We start from the raw sequence: 16588 nt of genomic DNA on the forward strand, positions 1-16588 counted from the left end.
TTACACGAAGGAACAATATTTTTTGAAAGTGCCACCCCAGGCTTTTGTACCTTTTTTCTGGGAGTGTACTTAGATTTACATAAAATAATAAAATGGATTGTTTTAAGCCTTGATTAAAGCTAGGGGGCATTTTTTCAGACATTGTATGGTTGTTTAATTCTCGATTGCTGTGTTGTTTCAACCAAACAACAACACCCCATCATAGGTTTATTGATAACTGCATGCATTATTTCTTTCCAATATTACACTACCATGGATTAAAAACAACCCACTATTTTAGGGTATCTTTTGTTTCATTTCAAAGAATTCTATGTTTAAAGATAATTGTTTCAGTAAACTCTAAAAAATGCTGGGTTATTTTCAGTCCAGCATCGGGTCAAAAAAGGAACAAACCCAGCAACTGGATTGAAAGTAACCCAGGAAATGTTTATACAGTATTTGACCACACAATGGGTTAAAACAACCCAGCATTTTAAGTTGAAACAACCCAGCATGAGTTAAATTACAACCCAGCAGATGGGTTTGTCCCATTTAGACCCACAATGTGTTGAAAATAACCCAGCATTTTTAAGAGTGAAGTTTAATTCAGAGCAGATCTAAAAATGCTGAATTATTTTCAAAAGATTAAAGATTTTATTACTTGGAACCATTTAAATAAAACACAGAATTCACACTTTAACAGTACCTCTTTCTTTATTAAGATATATAAAAAATGCATTGGGTACACTAGCTCCTCCAGCAACTTAACAGCAGCATGTTTCTAGCCAGGACAGCATGCCAAATACAGTATGTTTACTATATCCTGATAAATTTACTACATTTGTAGTGGTACAACGCCACCTAGTGAATAAGCGATAACAACGAAGTGCTTTATTTATCAAAAATTGCCAATGCCACTATTTGTCTTCAAAAGCATACATTTCTTCATCTATACATTTGATGTATTTCCTTTAAAAAATCTGATTACAAAAGCAGAGGATGCAAAAAGTTTTTTTTTAAAGAGATTTGAACATTTCAAAACACTTCACATATTATAGTAAAGTAGTTAATTTAAAAAATCTTAAAAGAAATAACATATATATTTTTTAAAGTAGATAGTGATACAAACACAAAAAATATACATAACTGTATATTACATAATTAGATGTATTTATATATTTGCCTTATATTGCATAGGCAGTAATTATCTTGCAAAGCACATTAAGAGCATATTAAGCCTTTAAAACGATGAATCGCTAATGGTTTATTAGCTGATACGATTTTGATTACTGTACATAAAAATACATAAACTTTAAGCAGAATAAAAGTCAGTATGGCAGATGTGCAGATTATGCATATAAAAATATGATTATAATTAAAAAAACTTGTGCAAAACAATGTTTAAAATGTGTACCCATTTTCAATCAATCTTCTTAATATAAGAAATGCCTAAAAGCTTCACTGATACTCTTGCATGTATCAACAATGAACTCACATAAATATAAGTCACATGTAAGTTTCTACATATAAAAAGCCCCTAAAATCATGAACACAATTATTTTCAGAAGCATATAGTTAACTTGTTTTAAAAGCAGCTTGCTTGTTATAAACCGCGGAAAAACTGGAGGGAAAGCTCATAGCCGAGAAACATAGTTGCACTCATTGGAAATCCTCTGATAGCATTTACCGTTGCCCCGCGGAAGAAAACCTGCAGGACAAAACAACAAACAAATCTTATTTAGCATATTGAAACAACATATACATAACCATAACAATTGTATACCACTTGTTATTAATATCCATTTTGCAGTTTAAAGTGTAACTGTCTAAGAGCCATTCATTTCCTATTGGTCCGTGCAATCAGATTTATTTCAGAACAGCATAAAATCCAAACCTACATGTATTCCCTCTGTTTTATAACTTTGCATGATGCAGTGCACAATGCCCTTGTATTTTCTCTGCTGCATTGCGTCCGCCTGCAACCGACTTTTCACTACATCAGCCGGTGTGGCTGTGACCCATGAGATGGAGCCTGTGGGAAAACAACAAAACCATGTAAGATTTAATGCGTTTAATGTCCTTACATGGCTTATTCCTTCACAACAAGGGTCCGACCCTGAAATATTAAATGTAAAAGGAGCTCTTAAACAGTGGCATACTGCAGAACAGCCCGTATTGTGCATGATTGCTGAGCCATTCAACATTTTACCCCAGCATAACCATGAACTTTTAGCCATGACAAAATAAGTCAACACTTGTACAAACACGATGTAGACACTACAAGTTCATTGGGTTCTTATTTAGGTCAAAGTCTTTAAAAAGCTGAAATGTGGACCAGGTTTTTACAGCAATATTACCTGCTAAACCTCCTGCAAGCCATATGGAGCAGGGATGAGGAGAGGCATTGGAATCAGGATTTAGGAAGCCACAGAATATTGTGTATGGAATGAAGTACAGGGCATAACCAGGTATGTCTCTCAATATCATGGCTCCCGCTCCCCTGTAGAGCCCTTGGATGCCTTCATTTTGCAGGATTGCGCTGATGCAGTGAAGCGGCCCTCTGTACATAGGCTGGGCCTGAATTCCCATTGAACGAATAGGAACATTGCCATTCCCAGCTAGGTTAAAGTTCTCTAAAAACACAAGAAACAAAACACTTGCATTTTTGTGATTTTGATAGATATCGTTTCAGTTGTTCATTTACTTGGAAATCCAATTCAAGTCACATAACTTAAGTAAGCTTTGTGTAATGATTACCCAAGTCATTTTTGTTTTATGACATACGTATGCATCCCAACGGTTCAGCACATTTTTGTACGCAAGACTTGACCTTACCTGCAAGAACAGGTTGGGTTTGCATCTGAAGCCTAATTTTGACAAGATCCACAGGGGCACCCACTCCTACCGAAACCAGACCAGTCAACATGCTCGCTACAGTCAAGTCAAGCATACTGGACGGCTGTCTACCATCCCCATAGCGGTATTTACTAATGACACGCTGTGTATTACTGAAGAAACCAAACACCATAGAGTTGTAAAGAGTGATGCTGGCTAGTGGAAAGGAAAGTCCTTTAAAAAATCCTGCAACCTGAGACAAAACGAAAGCAGATGTCATATTTTTTACAAGACACAGCTGTTTAAAGTTAACCAGCACTAATGAATAAATACCACCCTAGTCTTTTTGGATTAATTGTGATGTTTGGTGTCTTACTATAGCTATATTATAGTATAGTATGTAAAGTAAAATATATGATCAGTAACTATTTTAAATCATTTATAAAGACAGCAAAATGCTATAAAGACTTACAGTTTCCTTTTTGTAGATGGTTACAATACAGTGGAGAGTATTCTTGTATCCATTGCCTGCCTGTAAACGGGTCTGCAAGTAAAGTAAAAATCTTCATTAAAACTTTTTTTTATACTAAACATGTCGAAATGTTACAACTTTTATGTTACTTTAGACCAGTTGAGCAAAATGCACACATAAAAGACACATCATGGAAATAAAGAGGAAATATAAATGAAAAGAATCTCAATACCTTAACTGTGTCAAGAGGATGACCTACAATCACACTGGATGCTCCTGTTACAAATAAATACATGTATATGTTGAATATATTACAAATGAAGTGTGAACAGGCAACTTTTATTTTAACAGACAATATGCTTATGATGACCGTTTGAACATTGCGCAATTATGCGCGTCTTGTACGAGTTTATTCCTGCGGAACAGAAGATCCATTTTCATGAATTAAATACATTGTTGTGAACATTTCATGGTGAGTGCACATGCACACTAGATGGGGGTCTTGCAAAAAACATTTTCCTTTTTAATGAATAAGATGTTTTTAGTACAGCTAAACGCTGTTCTGGCTAAAACTTTCGGCTACCGGCATGAATGGAATGCACATCAGACTTTCGTCCAAATAAATAAATAAATACATGAATAAATAAATAAACATGAAGGCATTTTCTTCAACTTTGCAGAATATACAAAGTGTCACGTAAAACGGACACATAAACAAAGCAACAAACAAAGACGTCTCGATTGCGCGCATTTTGTATACATTCCTCAGTTCTGTATTCTATAGGCTATTCAATTTGTTCCAAGTTTATGTTTTTGAGAGAAATCATTTCTTACAAAGGTGATATGTTTGTAAAAGTATGTGCGTATATAATGCAAAAAATAAAATACGCGACGTAACAGCTACTTTACGAAACATCAAAGATGCGCGAACACTTCTCTCCCCCCAAAATGAAAACGTGGCTCGCTTAAGGTTATATGTAATGGTAAACATGTGTGTAACTTTAAAGACATTCAAAACACAGAAAACTCACCACCAATCCATCCTGCTATAAAGTCATCCAATTGAAAGACTGTCATGGTACTCAGTTAATTCACATGGGAGATAAGTAAATAAATGCCACCGGCATTGATGCTCTTCAAACCTTAACCATCATGTTACAGCTGGTCAGATCAATAACAGCAGTCCTAACTTCAACCCATCCAAACATTTAACGTGAAACGGATCGGTGAGGGGTGTGTGAGGGGCGTTACGCAGATACGAAAATAGATCCGCTCACCAATCGACATCAGCAGTGCTACTGAGTTAAAGATTAAACTGTTTGAAATGTTTTTAATTTTGTTTAAAATGTGACCTTGTCTGTGAAATCCCTGCTAAAGTCATTTTTTGTGATTTACTTTTTTTATCTTATATAATGTAAAGAACAGTAGGTGAAAATATAATCTTGATATCTATTGACTGAGTAAGGTCATGTCAAAGATTAAAATCAATGTAAATCAATAAGTGAAATCAAACTCTCATTATAGGTTATGAGACTTTAGCTGGAGTTCACTGACAGGGTCACATAAAAACATGCATGATCTATAGGCTAATTAGATTATGAGAAATGTTTGAAATATGTTGGTGTCCATGACTTGGATTGGATTTTACAATAAAATCAATTAATAAATCAAAAATCTAAACAATTATTTGGTGTACTATATGTTTTTACATATTTATATATTTAATCTAGATACATGATTGGGTTTTTCATTTATTTATGCTGTCATGTTATAGGTCTTTCTACAGCTTGAGATGTAAAAAACTTACAGTACAGTACTATACTCCAAGTGGAAAGTTACCAGCAGTGCTACTGACATGGTGTAATATATATGGTTATGTGATGTGCGTTTGAGCATTTGGCATACAGAGTTACAGTAGTTATAAGAAGTGCATGTGACATTTTAAGGTTAGAGTATTTATTTATTATAGCCAGAAATTTCCCACATTTTGTTATATAAATTTGTTAAAATCAAATCACTGATATCAAACAGCACACACATTGATTGCCAACATGATTTTGAAACTCTCTCTCTCTCTCTTTGTTGTTTAATACAGATCTTTAAAAAAAGTAGTCAGTCACTTTGACTTAAAAATGGGCACGGTGTTATACAGCGTAAAATCCTTTACACAAATGATAAATGGTATATGTTGACCTTTGATGTGTTTACACAACAGACGCAAAAGAGAAGCTGCCTCAGGGTTGTGGTGGAACAAAACATCATTACAAGTGAAAGTATCAATTGCTTTAACACAAGAAAAGTCAAAGAAGTCATCAGATTTAGAGTCAGCACAATATATAATTAAATATATAAATAAGTAGCAGCTCGACCAATCAGTGGTGATGGTGTGGAAAATCTTATGTAGGTTGCACACTGTGAAGTCAAATAGCAGAAATCTGCATCTGGCTTAATGATATATTTGACTAATTTATGTCCATTGTGATCATTAACTCAAAGCGAGCGATAAAGTCATATCACGGGTCATTTGTCCTTTATCACCTGACCTAAAATGGGTAAGGCCTTGAACCAATCAACTCGTGCATTGCAGCAATCTACTACATACTGATAACTTTAAATGCATTTAATCCAGGTCTTTGATTAGTATCACACAAGTATTGCTGTGATAAGTAATCAGTGTTTAACAACAAAAGACAGCCACCTTATCCCGAATACTAGAGATTGTTTATGGGTACAGAACAGTCCATCTGTTTATGCAAATGTCTGACTAGGCACTACAAGAGATGTGCTGTGTATCTGCTGTAGACCTGACTACTGATGAGGGTTTGCTTGGGTGTTAAAAAGAGGATTGGCTGCAGTTTCTGTCGAACGTCAGATGAATAAATTTAAATCACAATAGACAAAACAAAGTCTTTGTTACAGACGCAAAATGAATAATGTGGCCGTGTTTGTAGCCTCCGTGTGGCTCTGAAGCTCAGGGCTTTGAGAAATAAAAACAAAAAAGAAAACTTGCTCATTAATTTCCTTTTCATTGGGGTCTAATTTTTGTATCCATCACATGTTGCTACAGTATGGTTAATTTTAGTCCACTAAATTGAAATGATGTATCTTTCTTGGCCAGGTTGCTTTGGGTCTGCTAGGATTAGAAGTTGCGGTCAGGGTCTCTAATTTCAATGCAAATGAAAGAGGGGGTCTTTAATAACATAACATGTTATAATCAATATGTCTGAACTAAATGTAGATTTCTGCACAATACACCTCTGCAATAGTTACATCGAGGCCATTTATTTCAAAAGTAAAACTATTTTGGATTGCTTTGCCAGAGAAGGGTTTTAAACGACAGAGAGAAATCACAAAATTCTCTGGAAAAAAATTCTGGGAATGGCAGTCCTGATCTATCACAAAAAAAGGAGTTCAAGTTGGGTCAGATACCTGACCAAACATGTTTGTTTCCCATTGGTCTGTGTTGACAGAGATCACAGTGGAACATCATCAAAAGTCAGTAACCTTGGCTTTTGTTACAATTAAGCTAACTTTGACTTATGAAATAAAGGCAGAATAGACTCTGACATTATAAATCTGATTTCCAAAAAGTATATAATATTTTATATAAAATGACATTTATTTATATATGTATTCATTTATTTATAATTATTGTTTTAATAGTACTGCTCTAATAATATGAATTGCCTACTTAATATAATATTTCTGTGAAATAGAACAGTTAGTTCACCCCAAAATTAAAATTTTGTTAATGTTTACTTTTCCTCATGCTGTTTAGACCTCCAATATCTTTGGTCTTCAGAACCCAAAATGCATATTTTTTTAAGTGTTGCCTTTCTTTCTGTGCAATAAACTGTTAGACGGTAGTAGACAGGTAAATGTTTTCAGGACACTAAAATATATGACACAGATCAAGTGAATAAATATGCAGGTGCTAACTGTTATGATTTTATTAACTGTAATTTGCATGCAATTTCTGTGTTTCACAGATGTTAAGTGAAATTTTTTTGTAAAATATAGTGAATGTCAACGAATGCCAGATTTAAATTCATTAAGTTTATTTTCAAGACTGCTTGCATATACAAAATGATATCTTTATTTCAGACTCCAGTAGGTCCATGTATTAAAACAAAGGAAAAAGTAAGAAAAAAGACCAGCATACAACATACTGTAAATAACAACAGCAAGAGAATAATTTACATCTAATGTCCATAAAAGCACTTTCTCCAGTGCCTCCAAAGTACAGAGATGTGCCAAACAGTGCTCTTCTCCAAGCTCAAAATAATTTCATTTTTTAGAGACCTCAAGTTGCTTTATAAATGTATACACAACATTTTGGAAACAGCATATAACATGACTCTGTACAATAAGCTGACTGCACTTGTCCACCGAGGGATTCTTAGCAAAAGTCGCATTGTATGCAACCTGCAGCTTATTAAATTTAGCTGTACCTTAATAAATAAAAAGTACCACTAAAATCAGACACCCTGCTTAAAATGCCTTAAAGTATAGCCTGACCAAACAAAACAACAACAACACTGAATACAAATGCAGACCTTTTTAAAGATTTGTGCCCAGGTGTGATCTAAGCTTGACAAATATTGTTTGAACATCTTTCAATTAAACAATAAAGTTAGGACACACAAGGTAACAATATTGCATTCACTAGTAGATTATACAGATTTTTCTTACATTACTTAAGTGCACTGCCCAGAGAAGTACAATATTTAGTGATGATGCTTTTGCATTAAAATATATGACACAGATCAAGTGGGGCTATTTATTTAACAATTTTTGGTTATTTTGATGCTTGAAGTGTTTCCTATGAGAGTGGGACGTGACTGAAATGGTCACCATCACTCCTATAGTAACAAGAAAACCACCAAACAACACTTTAAAAAAATCTGCGTTTGGCTTTTAAAAAAAATAACATAAGAAATTGAGTTATAAAACATAATGGTACGTTTACATTTTTGGGTGAACTATCACTTTAAGTGCATCCATTGACCTCCCAATATGACATTTTGGATGCAATTAATATTAAACAAAATCTTGACCATTTACATTTGGCATTGGCAGACTCTTTCAAGTAAGCACGATAAAATTAAGATATCAGTATCTGCGTTCCCTAGGAATCAAACCCATATTCTTTGTGCTGCTAAAGCAATGCTTTACTGTACCATTAAGCTACAGCTAATTGCTTGACCATAAGACTAGATGTCATAGATAAACCTCAACAACAACCAGATTCAGAATTCACTTTTTTCCATGAATTTAATGATTTTCATGGTGGCTTGCTCCAACAAGTTGACCTGGTACATCAGGTACCTTTGATCTGACATTAGGTTACACATAATGTAGAATATGTATATGTACAATGCATACAGTTTATATTGGATTATACAAAGAAATAGATTTTTGCTGTTGTTTTGCCATTTACTGATAATTTCCTATATGCTTGAAAATAAAAAGGTTGTTTTTGTATTGATGGTTAGCCAGTAATTCCTGGAAGTCATGATCTTCCAGTTCTGCTTCTTGGATCTTTATTCAGTCTTTGTCCTGAAGGGGGTTGACTGCAAGCAATGTGTTTTTCAGCTGACACACAATCAATATGGGCGTGAAAACTTGTGAATTCCCATTGGACCTTAGAGTACATCTGCAAAAAGGCAATGACACAGCACAAATTTTTGTGGTATGGATTAGCCAAGACAAGGTCTAAACATTTCACATGAAACATTTTGAAACGTCACCTATGAGATCCAGACTAAAGTGTCGTAATATCATTTTGAGATTAGAAGCATCCAAGTTTGATTTCACATTGACTTTAACCTTTGACATGACCTTACTCAGTCAATATTAAAGATATCATTTTCACAAGATGTTCTTTACATTTATGTAAAACCCAATAAATAAAAGAAAAAAAATGACTAGGTTTTTACAGACTGGGACACACTTGCTACTTTTATAAGTTACTGATATGCAATCAATTTTCTTGTGGTGAAACACGTGGACACTAGGGGGCACAATAGTATTAACTATCAATTTACTCACCGGTTTTTGGTTTCTTTGTGGCTTTGTGCTTTAATTACCACTAACCTTTCCTTCTTTAGTACGGATTCTTATCACGATCACAAGGCTCTGAACCAATCCGTTCAGTTTAGTGGAAATGTAGAGAGGTGAAATATACTATAAATCTTTCCAGCACAGCTCTCATTTGCCCTTAAGTGCACACAGATGGATGTGAATACTCATTGGCTTCCTAATAATGATGTCCTCTTTCCCCACCTTTCACTTGTGTTTTTCTCCTTTCTATATATATCGTAGGACTACATAAGCAATTGAAACTGCATTAAGTTTTTACCACTGTGGTTATTAAAATGCTTATTCCCATTTAAATGTCTCATCCTGCACACTGTTGGAATAAAAATGTCCTTTAGCAATTACAAATATGCAGGTGCTAACTGTAATGATTTTATTTACTGTAATTTGCATGCAATTTCTGTGTTGAGCAATTATACACAGATGTTAAGTGAAACCAATTTTTGTAAAATATAGTGAAGGTCAACGAATGCCAGATTTAAATTCATTCAAGTTTATTTCCAAGACTGCTTGCATATACAAAATTATATCTTTATTTCAGAATCCGGTAGGTCCATGTATTAAAAGTAAGAAAAAAGACCAGCATACAACATACTGTAAATAACAACAGCAAGAGAATAATTTACATCTAATGTCCATAAAAGCACTTTTCCAGTGCCTCCAAAGTACAGAGATGTGCCAAACAGTGCTCTTCTCCAAGCTCACAATAATTTCATTTTTGCTTTATAAATGTATACACAAAATTTAGGAAAACAGCATATAACATGACTCTGTACAAAAAGCTGACTGCACTCGTCCACCGAGGGATTCTTAGCAAAAGTCGCATTGTATGCAACCTGCAGCTTATTAAATTTAGCTGTACCTTAATAAATAAAAAGTACCACTAAAATCAGACACCCTGCTATAGCCTGACCAAACAAAACAACAACAACACTGAATACAAATGTAGACATTTGAAAGATTTGTGCCCATGCAGATGCTTGACAAATATTGTTTGAACATCTTTCAATTAAACAATAAAGTTAGGACACACAAGGTAACAATATTGCATTAACTAGTGGACTATACAGATTTTTCTTACATTACTTAAGTGCACTGCACTGTTAGACATTTTCAAGGATTTTTACAGTAACCTACTGGCAACACTGTTGCCAGTAGGCTACTGTAAATAAGATTTACAGTTCTAAACTGTATTTCCATTTTACAGTATTTAAATGCTACTGTAAATATGTTATACAGTGTGCTACTGTAAAAAACCCAGGTTTACTGTACAGGGAACTACACTAACCTTTTCCACTGGTGGCACTTGCGCTACCAACTTTTTCAGTTACTGGCGCAAAATATGATTTGGTCGCACATATTTTTTTCAAGTTATATTAAGGCGCTCTGGATAATAATGAACAATAATGAAACTGTATTGCATACAGATATGCTTTTTATTTTACTTGCCATCTTTTAAACCACATGCCGCCTTGTTTTCTTAAACGTTGCAGTGTTTCCCACAAATCTGAAATGTACTTGGTGGTGGTAGCCGGTGAAAAGGGCAATTATTACCCCCTGACAAATAATGGTCTACTATACATGTGACGTAGAACTAATAATGTGTGACACAACACAATACTTTGATTCATTGAAAATTAATATTAATTTCACATTATATTTCATCAATCTAACCACCCCAAACATTCTTTGCCATTAACAAAGCTGACACTGTTTGTCAAAGCACCACGAAAACACTTACTGTTTTTGCACTTATATATGAAGCAATTAGACCCCTTTTATCAAACTCAATATAATACAATACTATGTATAGTATATTAATAGACAGTGCAGGTCTATAGATTATAAATGTGACTGATGTTATGACTGATGTTATAATGGTAATAATTTCGATTAGATAGGCACTTTTACTGCTTTTGCTCTATCTTTCTATTTCTCTCTTGCCGATTTAAAAAGCTTAATCCACTCATTATTTCAGATTTAAAAGTCTACTTGCTGTCTACTTGCTTTACATTGCTTTGCTCGTTCAGTGCAATTGGCTTGACATTAGCATTGCTTTTTGCTACAATCTCTGTCCAAACGTAATATGGATATGGTTTTAGAAAATATATGGTTAATTAATAATAAGATCATTAAAAAAATGTGAGAAAGCAAATGCAGCGCGTGGTCGTAACAAGAACCATCGCCATAGAAACCGAAGGCACGCTGAATCTGCACTCGAGCTTTAGCGCGGTAGCGCTCATGGCCGTTTTTCGGGTTATAAACACAACATTAATCAGACTTGGGACCCAAAGTAATTAAACTAGGACCTAACCGGACCCGACAGACCATTTAAAATATAAACCCGGAACCATACGGGTCCCGCGTCCTCAGTGAAGAAAGACCTCTGCTCAAGTTCAGAAACATGGAAGACACTGCGCTTGCGTCGCGTCGCACCTAATTCATTGAGAAACAGCTGAGCACGCAAACGCACACTGATAGGGAGGGAGAGACACGACGTGCTTTCACGCAAAATGAAGCCAACGTGTTGATGGCTCAGAGCATGTTATAAAACGTATTCTTAAAATCCACATTTCTGTTTTAATAAATGCTCATAGTAAATCATAGCATATTGTCTAAAACATTAGGTAGCACATTTGCGACCCATTAAAAATTAGGGTCGCAACGGCAGTTCAAAAGGTCGCATATGCGACCATTTTGGTCGCAGTGTAGCTCCCTGCTGTATATTACTGTATACTATACTACTATTCTTTTTATTTTTTTATACATTCATTTTTATTATATTTAAATTAGCTATAATTTTTAGATAAAATTAATTTTTACATTTTAACCTACAGATATTGCTAACATTTAATTCAAAGAGACAATTTCAAATATTGAAGCCTTTATTTAAAACAATACAAATACTTTAAGAAGTGTGAAATTACATTTAAACCATACACATTTCAAATCATTTGCAGTAATACATTTAAAATAACACAAATTATAAACATACATACGTATAACACTGATTACAGGTTTAGTTAATCCAAAAATTATAATTTTATAATTTAAACAATGATTTTCTTTGGTTTTCCAGTTACAATGGGAGTAGTCTGTGACCGCATTATAAAATGGCTCCACATTATATGTGCTATATATTTCAAGTGTCCCAAAGACATACAAAAAGGGGTGATGAAAATATAATCAATTTTGACCCTTCATTTCTCTAAATGAGTAATGCAAGTAAACAGCTATACCTGATGGATGCTCACAGTCAAGTTTACGGTCAGGTCTGCAACAACCAGGATATACAAACAAAATATACACATCAGGAAGAATGTGTAGATGAAGTATTTGGAGAGTCTTTGGCATAGGACTTCACACGGAATCATGTCTGCCTTTATACGACTTTAAATTATGTCAAGTTACATGGAGTTATGCTTTAATGATTTGGTGTTATACATTTTGCATCCTACTTTTGAAGCTAGAGAGGTGATCATGATCCACTACCACTGTAACCAGAAAACCCATAACACCACAAAATCAGCATCATAATAGCAAAATAAAAAATTTTGTGACACTTTTATTTAGTCTAGTTAAGTTCTCTTAAAATAGAACTGGTTTACAATGAAACAATGACTGTCCGTCTTTATATTTATCTTCACATTTACAGAAAAAGGCAAATAACATACAGTGCAATGCAAAGTATAATTTTTTTTATCAGCATGTGCATTCCCTTGTTCGAACCCATGGCGTTTAATGATGCTAATACAATGCTCAACCACAGAGAAAGGTTCTAAGAACGTTCCTTGAAAGTTCCCAAAGTTCCCAATAACGTTATGAATGTTTTTGCTTGTAATGATAAAAAACATTACATTCTATTATTTACAAACTGTTGAAAAACATTATTTCTTAATGTCCTGTTAAAATATTGCATATAAACATTCTTATTACACGGCTCTCTGGAATGCTTGATTCTGATTGGTCAGTTGAGACATTTGCAGGTTCGTTCTTTTCAAATAATAACCGCTCCAAATTAATAACGCATAGCCGGACTACTTGTACGAGTAAAATCGCTCCGCGCCAATAAAGATCAATAAAGATTACTGTCTGTTTGGCGCCATCTTGTGACAAACCCTGGACAACCACGACAAGACACAGACAGCTTACTGAGACTAAACTTGACAAAATAGAGCACGACAGCTACGAAGCCAGCACACACAAAAATACAGAATGGGGATTAAAACTTCTAAAAGACTGGCTAAAAGAGAAAAAATGGAGACAGACAAGTATGAAGCAGATGATCTTAATAAGGTATTACGATCATTTTATGCATCTGTGCAAAGTTTCGCGGAAGGATAGAAATGTTAATTTAAAACAAATATGCCAATAAAATGTTTCAAATTCATATTCATGTCCAGTTTTTTTTCTTATGTGGCAAGTAGCCGTGTAATAAGCGGGATAATGTAGAGGCAGCCGGTAGTTATTGGGAAATAAGCCCCTTCAGTGTGATACAAGACTTTTGAAGTAGCTTCAAAAAAATACCATACCTGTACTTCTGGTATAAGATAATCAGTCTTGTTATAAAATAATCCTGTGAGTCCTGTAAGCAAAAGAAAGATGGTCATAATTATTTTGAACCACAGTTTTTTACAGTACTGTTTGTTACAGCTGCTAGTTAATTAGGGAGACCTAACTAACCCATATATGCAGCACATACTGTATCTTATTGAGAAGTGTCTCACCTAATACAAGTTGTTTCACTCAAACTCTGTGAGGTGGTGAAGAAAGGATGGATATTCTGTTGTCCTCTTCATCCTCACTTGTCTCTCATTCCAGTTCTTGCAGTGTATTTTGTTACATCCTCCTTAATTTATCCTCCCAAAGAATTTTAGACAGCAGAATAAATGCAGGGAAAAAAGGACATATTTAACACATTTAATACATGATGCTAAACACTCATATTTTTCAGTAAATACTGTTTTGAAATGATAACCAGAGTAGATGTACACTACTCGAATCACTGCACATTGCCACAGGTCTGTGTGTTATGACAGTGGGCGTATGCTTAACGTATGCTTAACGAAATTGAATGCTTAACGTAGTTTAACGAAATTGACGAAATTGAAAGATAAAATTTAGTTATACACCTTATTAATAACGCATAATTCATGTAACAGGTAAAGCCAAGCGGATGAGAATATAAACACAACGTGGTTACTTACACATTAAGAGTTTTCCTCCCAGCTTCATGTAATTTAGAGTACTTTTTTAAATATGCTTTTATATTAATAAATTATTCCCTCAGGTAACATTATAAACTAAATCTGATCTTTTCATATCATTTATGTATACATTAGGCTACGTTAAGCATTTCTTCATAATAGTTTTATAAAAGGAAAACACTAGCGTGTAATTTAACGCACCACGCGTGCTCGTAGGCTTGCATACACATAGTATGATTTATTAATAAGGTTTATACTGACTTGGGTAAACTAATATTACCGTTAAACGTTAAGCAACGCGTCCGGTTAACGGTTTTAAAATGTCCCGTTCGGGTAAACAACAACCGCGGGTCTGATAATAAATAACTTAAAGTTATATAGATTATTTTACCTTGCTGGTCTTTTTTCAGTCTCTCCTCTCGTTTATCTTCAACTGAAAAGCGCCGCTGTCCCAGGGAAAGTCTTGTTTGAAAACTCTTTAGTTTATGTGCACACCTGAAATCGGTCCTCCGAACACCTGTGCTGCTACATGGTTCCTTAGCTAAAATAAGTCAACGTGCGTGTGTATACAATTGTCAAAAATGATGATTTTGAGAAAAATAAAATAAGGATTTGTGTGAATAAGGAAAATACCGCCAAAAGACTGTTAGAAAATATACAGTAGCATACAGCAATTTTCAAAAATACAGTAAATTACTGTATATGATGTATGATGTCACAGAAAATTCCCAAAATGCAACGCGAATTACAGTTATGTACTGTATAAATCGTTTACAGTATTATACTGGGTGATATACAGTAAATAACTGTAAAAATTACAGAAATGTCTAACAGTGTGCCCAGAGAAGTACAATATTTAGTGATGATGCTTTTGCATTTATTAAAGGGCACATATTATGCAAAATCCACTTTTACAAATCATTTGGACATAAATGTATGTTGGCAGTGTGTGATCATAACAACCCTACAATAAAAAATCCCCCTTTTCAATCTCATTTAAACCAAAGTAGTCACATTAGACATGCTGTTTTGATTCTCTTGTTAATGTGATGTCACACAAACAAATGCTGTTTTGATTCTCTTGTTAATGTGATGTCACACAAACAAATCCCTGCCCACGGCCACTAACTGACTGGTTCATTGTACCCAAAAGCTTTTCTAAACGTGTTTGTTAGCACATTATAGCACTAATGCGGATAAGATACTATTGTCCCAGACTGTATATAGAGGAATCAGATCTATTTTAACCGAAAGCACTCACTGTCTGTTGATAAGGGAGTGAGGAGCTGTAGTTCATTAATTTGCATTTAAAGGTACACACGTGTAAACAGTGTGCCTTTTTGATCCCATCCAAATAAGGTCATTTTGGACATGCAAATGATCTGTGGGGTATTTATGCACATTAAGTCACTTAAGTGTCTGCCAAATGCATAACACATAAATGATTTACTGTACAATTAAACTGTACAATTTAACAAAGCAGAGTTTTAACAAGATTGCATGCAGACCAAACATGTAGATCCATCCAGGTTATCGAGTCACATAAGGAGATGAATCACACAGCGTTACACAAAACAGCCGAAGGTCTACACAAGAACAAATTTCTTATATAAAAGCATGACTGGATTTTTACCCCACAGCAGCAGATTCAAAAAGAGGCAACTTAATGTAGAGTGACATCCTTATTTGAATCGGCTGAGAGTGGTGTGGTACGGCCACGCAAGACTGACTGTTCTGGCCGCATACTTCGAAAGATTTGGAGAGATTTACACCGACATTCAAGGAGGAGCTGAACTCTGTCAAGCCAGGAATGGATCTCGCAAAAAATATTGAGAACTGAGCTCTATGTTGTGAATGAAGCCGTCTGCTTCTTTCTGTCTCGTCACCTGACATATGCAAAGATTTCTGACACTTTGTCTTGACGGCACACTCTGGAGACTCGCCGTCAGACCTGCCTTTTGCCTTCTCCAACTGTGCAGTAAACTAAAAGATGCTC

General features: G+C 34.7%; 1 protein-coding gene and 1 long non-coding RNA gene across 3 annotated transcripts; both read right to left on the reverse strand.

The window, feature by feature from the left end:
• Positions 1-674: 674 nt before the first annotated feature.
• Positions 675-4488, reverse strand: slc25a48 (solute carrier family 25 member 48). The gene is made up of 7 exons (XM_065266537.2): positions 4318-4488; positions 3519-3562; positions 3287-3358; positions 2815-3067; positions 2337-2612; positions 1878-2011; positions 675-1687 (listed from the first exon to the last, which is right to left on the reverse strand). Exons 1-7 carry the CDS (start codon positions 4361-4363, stop codon positions 1583-1585), a joined length of 930 nt encoding a protein of 309 aa, XP_065122609.1. The 5' UTR covers positions 4364-4488; the 3' UTR covers positions 675-1582.
• Positions 4489-12252: 7764 nt separating this feature from the next.
• LOC135748367 (uncharacterized) lies at positions 12253-15008 on the reverse strand. 2 transcript variants are annotated; one of them, XR_010532015.2, is made up of 3 exons: positions 14113-15008; positions 13918-13970; positions 12253-13219 (listed from the first exon to the last, which is right to left on the reverse strand). It is a non-coding gene; the product is annotated as an uncharacterized lncRNA (long non-coding RNA). The 2 variants fall into 2 exon arrangements; XR_010532014.2 differs by having other exon boundaries at positions 12253-13970.
• Between the last annotated feature and the right edge of the window lie 1580 nt (positions 15009-16588).

The sequence above is a fragment of the Paramisgurnus dabryanus genome, chromosome 16, assembly GCF_030506205.2.
Source record: "Paramisgurnus dabryanus chromosome 16, PD_genome_1.1, whole genome shotgun sequence".
Lineage (NCBI taxonomy): Eukaryota > Metazoa > Chordata > Actinopteri > Cypriniformes > Cobitidae > Paramisgurnus > Paramisgurnus dabryanus.

Bases quoted from the DNA above. Each gene is read 5' to 3' on its own strand.
- slc25a48 (XM_065266537.2), bottom strand. From the start codon at position 4,363: ATGACAGTCTTTCAATTGGATGACTTTATAGCAGGATGGATTGGTG. The intron at 2,012-2,336 runs GTAATATTGCTG...GTTTTCCCACAG, and splicing joins GCTTGCAGGAGGTTTAGCAG to GCTCCATCTCATGGGTCACA. The intron at 1,688-1,877 runs GTAGGTTTGGAT...TTTGTCCTGCAG, and splicing joins ATAAAACAGAGGGAATACAT to GTTTTCTTCCGCGGGGCAAC.